The 6,587-nt window shown below is 46.0% G+C and overlaps 1 protein-coding gene across 3 annotated transcripts in view; it reads right to left on the reverse strand.

Annotated features, from left to right (window-relative positions):
- The window catches only part of LOC140476562 (eIF-2-alpha kinase GCN2-like), a 122,586-nt gene that overhangs the window by 115,645 nt on the left and 354 nt on the right, over positions 1-6,587 (reverse strand). For all 3 annotated transcript variants that reach the window (XM_072569360.1, XM_072569361.1, XM_072569362.1), the window contains exon 2: positions 5,503-5,618. In XM_072569360.1, the coding sequence (XP_072425461.1) occupies positions 5,503-5,618 (116 nt within the window). The remainder of the gene's footprint in view (positions 1-5,502; positions 5,619-6,587) is intronic.

Raw genomic sequence — 6,587 nt, forward strand, 5'->3', positions numbered from 1 at the left:
CAAAACAAAATAAAACTGACCATTGCATTTAGGAAGAAATGCGCCTGTAGTTTGATCAATGGAGCTGAGGTGGAGAGGGTTGAGAAAGTCAAGTACCTAGGAGTGACGATAACCAACAATCTGTTGGACCTCCAATGCGGACGTGGCAGTCAAGAAGGCACAACTTGCCTTTTCTTCCCACTTCGGAAATTTGGCATGTCCATAAGAAACCTCACCAACCTTTCCAGATGCACCACAGAAAGCTTTCTATCAGGGTGCATAATGGCTTGGTATGGCAACTGCTCTGCCAAGTACAGTAAAAAAAACTACAGAAAGTTGTGTGCACAGCCCAAACCATCACAAAGCCAACCTTTCATTTACAGTCCTCGTTGCCATGGGGGAAAAAAACCATCCCACCCACCACTCTCTTCCAACTTCTTTCATCAGGCAGAAAATACAGAATCCTGAACACATGGTCCAACAGGTTCAAGAACAACTTCTTCCCTGCTGTTAACAGACTGATCAATGGACCTTCCTAATTTCAAATCTAATGCTGATCTTGCTTTTGTGCACCTCCTGTGCAGTCGTAACCTTGTATGCCTTGTTCTGTCTAAGCATCCTATGATCTGTATGCCTCTGTTTGTTACAATCTGCTTGTACTGCATGCAAAACAAAACTTTTCACTGTACTTAAATACATGTGACAACAATAAATCAAATCAAATTAGGCATGGGCAACGAATACTGGCCTAGCCAGTGACAGCCACATTTGTGATCAAATATTTTAAAAAGTTAACACAGAAGTTACTTTTGGATAAGGAAATTAAATGTCAAATTGTAACAGGTCTCTCTGAACTGGCATCAGGTTCCAATTTTCTTCGGACAAAAAAAACAACTTTAAACTAGACACAGCACTGCAAACACATTCCCCTTAAATTTCCTCCACACAAAAAGAACCTGGATTTGCAAGTAAAAGGTTGCCTTTTACCACAAACAGGCTTTTGCACTTTTTGACAGAACAACAGGTTTGTGAACCAGTTTCACTTGCCAATAGCCATAATAGTCAGCACAGTTTCATGAAAGGGAAATTATGTCCGAATCATTTATTTGCGTTTCTTGAGGAGGCCTCCCCACCATCCACTCTGGTTGTAAGTGGACTTCCAGAAGGTGTTCAACAAGATACCTCACAAAAGGTTAAATCATAAGATAACAGCTTATGGCATTGGAGGTAGTACATTGGAGTGTATAGAAAATTGATTAATGGGCAGGAAGCAATGGGTGGAGATAAGGTTGATAACCGGTTACCAGTGGGTTTTACACAAGGATCACTATTGTGACCACAATGTTTTCAATATATATTAACAGCTTGGAGGAAGGAAGCAAATGTACTGCAGATTTGCAATGACACAAAAATATGTGGAAAGCCAAGTTATGAGAGGGCTACAAACAGATAGGGAGAACTGTTCTTTAGTTTTCCCTTAAAAAAACCCAATAACTTCACAATTTCCTACATTATACTCCACTTGCCAACATTTTGCTGATTATTTAATCTATCAGTATCTCCCCAGTTAATTTTATTGAGGAGAACAAAACAACAGAGTATTACTTAATGGAGAAAAACTGCAGAATGCTGCAACATAAAGGAACTTGGGTTACTTGTGCACAAAATCATAGAATACCTACAGTGTGGAAGCAGGCCATTCGGCCCACCAAGTCCACTCCAACCCTCTGGACAGCATTCCACCCAGACCCACCCCCTTTCCTATCCCTGTAACCCTGCATTTCCCATGGCTAATCCACCTAGCCTGCATATCTTTCGACTGTTGGGAGAGAATATGCAAACTCCACACAGTCAGTCACCTGAGGAAGAAGCAGCAAATAATCAGGAAGGCTTATTGAATTAAAGTTATTTCAAGTGTATTGGAGTTTATAAGGGTAAGGAAGTCTTACTGCAACTGTACAAGGCACAGGTGAGACCATCTCTTGAGAGTAGTTGTGGTCCTCTTATTTAAGAAAAGTTACTGTTTCATTGGAGGCAGTTCACAAAAGGTTCACGAGGATGATACCTGGTGTTGAGGGATTGTCTAAATGAGCAAAATCTATACAGATTGGGGCTCTACTCATTGGAATTTAGAAGAATGAGAGGTGATCTCATTGAAACATAGAGGTTTCTTAAAGGGTTTGACAGGGTAAATGCTGAGAGGATGATTCACCTGATGGGAGAGTCTAAAGCCAGACAGCATACTCTCAGAATTATTGGGCAGCCATTTAAGACCAAGTTGAAGAGGACTTTCTTTTCTCAGAGGGTTGAGTGTCTTTGGAACTCATCACAGTCAGCTGTGATTCCTTGTATGTATTCAAGGCTGAGATAGATGGACAGATTCTTCACCGTTAGAAGAATCAAAGGTTATGGAGAAAGGGCAGGAAAGTGGAAATAAGGAGTGTCGGATTAGCCATGATCCTATTGAACGGCAGAGCAGCCTCAAGGAGCTGAACAACCTACACTTGTTCCTATTTCTTATGGCCAAATGGCAACACTGTGTTGTCTACCTTTGTCTATGCTATACCTCGGTTTCCAAAAATTTTAACTTAAGCGCTTTCCATATTGTCCATTGTGTACATCACACACATTTAATGAGTACTGCAATCAATCAGACAAATTTCAGCACAATAATTTTGACAACTACCATTTAAATAAAACTGCTTTCATAAATGACAAACACTATGTTTTACAGCTATCCATACAAATGACAAATTTGAATTTCAGCAACGTGAAGTTAAGTGGTGAGCAATTTAAGACACAATCACGTACTTACTTTCTAAGTGATGCAAAGTCACTGTGGTGACAGTCTTAAATTGGATATTGCAAAAAAAATGCACAATAGTACACTTTCTCTCTTGATATCTTATTTGAGGCAGGTTGAGACCAGCTGTAAAAGCCCGAACAGCTATGATTCTGGATATCACACAGCACACGTACAAACTAGGATCACACGCAGTTGCATGTGGGAGATTGAAATGACAAATTGATACAGATGGTAACTTCAGACACGGATTAAAATTAAGAGTCAATTTCTTGAAATGTAATATGGATTTCCACTATTCTGGGCAATACCTTATCCTCTTCTGAAAATCCTTAACACAGATCACTGATGTCAATCATTGCTTTGTCAACTCCAACAAAACTTGATGGGGCACTTGGACAAAGTCTTAAAACACAAATCCATCACCCTGAAATTTAGCTATTTGTTCAGGCTTTTATAACTTCTTCTAACTTTCTCATGTCATGTTAAAGCCTCAACTCTGCAGTGGAGTTTTCAATATCCCTGTTATTTGTGATCTGTTGCAAGATATTTCTCTCCTTGCTCATTCTTATACAGAGTCATAAACCAAATTTCCGTTAAATTTTGTGATCACTTCCACTCTTTTTAAGTAGGATATTATTTTCCTAATCGATTTCTGACATGTTAAAATCATCAGCAAGTACAGTTAATTCCTTACCAACCACCTTCCTTATCCCTTCCCAAATTTCTGGATCAGCACTTTTACCCAGCCTGTAATGGTCCAAATCATATCACAAGGATTAGCTCACCTCTGCTAACATCTATGAACACTGGCCTTTCGGTTGTATTTGCCCAACCCCATGAAAGGTGGGATTGGGAATAAGAAAATTGGGCAAAGCCAGGTCAGTCAACTCCCTGACACATTCCTACCTCTGACATGCTTTTCCAACATTGGTCTGGGACCAGGTACAGCAATTCTCGACTTACAGATAATTTTGCCCCCACCAAACTTCCCTTTCTCTCCACCTTCACACCCTGAACCCCCTCCGCCATAGCCCGCAGTGTGGAGGCTGCCGGCTGACTGAAATCCGCAGGCCAGAATGCGATCAAAGCTGGAGACTCCATACCCTAATGGCCTCTTAAAGATCAAAGGCAGCAACCACATCCATCACAATTCCTATGGAAGGCATGCTCCTGCACTGCAATAGCCTTGCTGTTTTTAGGTCTCTTCAGCTGACAACTGCTGTGCAGGCAAGCGTGGGCACCTCCACGCTGAGGGACCCTCACACTCACCTGACTGGGCAATTCCCTTTCCTCCTGACTGGACTATATCCTATAAGTTGCCTACAAAACATTGCTTGGTGCCCTCATAAACTATTTGCCAGATATTTCTCACCCTCCCAACAATAAAGTTAACTTATCAAACTTTTTTCAACCTATGCAGCTGTTTTTTAAACAGTATCTTCTGGTCACCAGTCCTCAACAGTTTCAGAGGTATAAATTTGCTCTGCATTGAATTGCAAATAGAGTCATAGAGATGTACAGCATGGAAACAGACCCTTCGGTCCAACCCATCCATGCCGACCAGATATCCCAACACAATCTAGTCCCACCTGCCAGCACCCGGCCCATATCCCTTCCTATTCGTATACCCATCCAAATGCCTCTTAAATGTTGCAATTGTACCAGCCTCCACCACATCCTCTGGCAGCTCATTCTATACACGTACCACCCTCTGTGTGAAAAAGTTGCCCATTATATCTTTCCCCTCTCACCCTAAACCTACGCCCTCTAGTTCTGGACTCCCTGACCCCAGGGAAAAAGACTCTGCCTATTTATCCTATCCATGCCCCTCATGATTTTGTAAACCTCTATAAGGTCACCCCTCAGCCTCCGACGCTCCAGGGAAAACAGCCCCAGCCTGTTCAGTCTCTCCCTATAGCTCAAATCCTCCAACCCTGGCAACATCCTTGTAAATCTTTTCTGAACCCTTTCAAGTTTCCGATAGAAAGGAGACCAGAATTGCACGCAATATTCCAACAGTGGCCTAACCAATGTCCTGTACAGCCGCAACATGATCTCCCAACTCCTGTACTCAATATTCTGACCAATAAAAGAAAGCATACAAACGCCTTCTTCATGATCTTATCGACCTGCAACTCTACTTTCAAGGAGTTATGAACTTGCACTCCAAGGTCTCTTTGTTCAGCAACACTCCCTAGGACCTTACCATTAAGTATCCAAGGAGTACGAGAATCATCGTTTTGGGCATGAGTCGAGCCCTTCTTCTGAAACGTCGATTCTCCTGCTCCTTGGATGCTGCCTGACCTGCTGCGCTTTTCCAGCAACACATTTTCAGCTCTGATCTCCAGCATCTGCAGTCCTCACTTTCTCCTTACCATTAAGTGTATAAGTCCTGCTAAGATTTGCTTTCCCAAAATGCAGCACCTCGCATTTATCTGAATTAAACTCCATCTGCCACTTCTCAGCCCACTGGCCCATCTGGTCAAGATACTGTTGTAATCTGAGGTAACCTTCTTGGATGTCCAATACACCTCCAATTTTGGTGTCATCTGCAAACTTACTAACTGTACCTCTAATGCTCACTTCCAAATCATTTATGTAACTGACAAAAAGTAGTGGACCCAGTAACGATGTGTGCAGTTATGCACGGCCTAACAACTGTATGCACAATCCCACCAAATTCCTAAGTTCTGGTAGAGAGAGGACAAGGTACTCACACATCTGGGTACTTGACTGGGCAATTGACATGTAAATCCACAGCAACGTGACTGTCTGCAACATTGATCAATCCCTGAGGGTGCAGCGCAATGCAGATTTCTGGGGGGCGTTTCACCTGGAACAGAGACCTTAATTCAGAAACACAAGCAACTCCGACGCTCTCTGTCTAATTAATTCCCTCACCCGCACAACCCCTGGTCCCACCACCCCCATTTCCCACATCCCTCACATTCGCTAGTCACCCCTTCCTACTGACTCCTCTGCTCATCCCACAGCCTTTCTTGCAGGATATCCCCAGATCCACGTCTCCCTTCCTCCTGCCATCCTTCCCCTTTTTCAAGTCCCACTCAATCCCCACATCCCCTGCCCCAGTCCTTCCCTGCACTCCCACCCCAAACAATTTCCTCTCCCCACATACCACTCTCATCTCAGCCTCCTTTAATTATACTACCCCCACCTTCCCTTTAATATCACACGATTGCTCCATCCTCCTCCCTGGCCATTACCACCCTCCCCCCCCCCAGCTCCTCCTCCCCCTCTCCCCCCCCCCAGCTCCTCCTCCCCCTCTCTCCCCCCCCCCAGCTCCTCCTCCCCCTCTCTCCCCCCCCCCAGCTCCTCCTCCCCCTCTCTCCCCCCCCCCAGCTCCTCCTCCCCCTCTCTCCCCCCCCCCAGCTCCTCCTCCCCCTCTCTCCCCCCCCCCAGCTCCTCCTCCCCCTCTCTCCCCCCCCCCAGCTCCTCCTCCCCCTCTCTCCCCCCCCCCAGCTCCTCCTCCCCCTCTCTCCCCCCCCCCAGCTCCTCCTCCCCCTCTCTCCCCCCCCAGCTCCTCCTCCCCCTCTCCCCCCCCCCCCAGCTCCTCCTCCCCCTCTCCCCCCCCCCCCAGCTCCTCCTCCCCCTCTCCCCCCCCCCCCAGCTCCTCCTCCCCCTCTCCCCCCCCCCCCAGCTCCTCCTCCCCCTCTCCCCCCCCCCCAGCTCCTCCTCCCCCTCTCCCCCCCCCCAGCTCCTCCTCCCCCTCTCTCCCCCCCCAGCTCCTCCTCCCCCTCTCCCCCCCCCCCCAGCTCCTCCGCCCCCTCTCCCCCCCCCCCCA

This window comes from Chiloscyllium punctatum, chromosome 4 (assembly GCF_047496795.1).
Source record: "Chiloscyllium punctatum isolate Juve2018m chromosome 4, sChiPun1.3, whole genome shotgun sequence".
In the NCBI taxonomy this organism is placed as follows: Eukaryota; Metazoa; Chordata; class Chondrichthyes; order Orectolobiformes; family Hemiscylliidae; genus Chiloscyllium; species Chiloscyllium punctatum.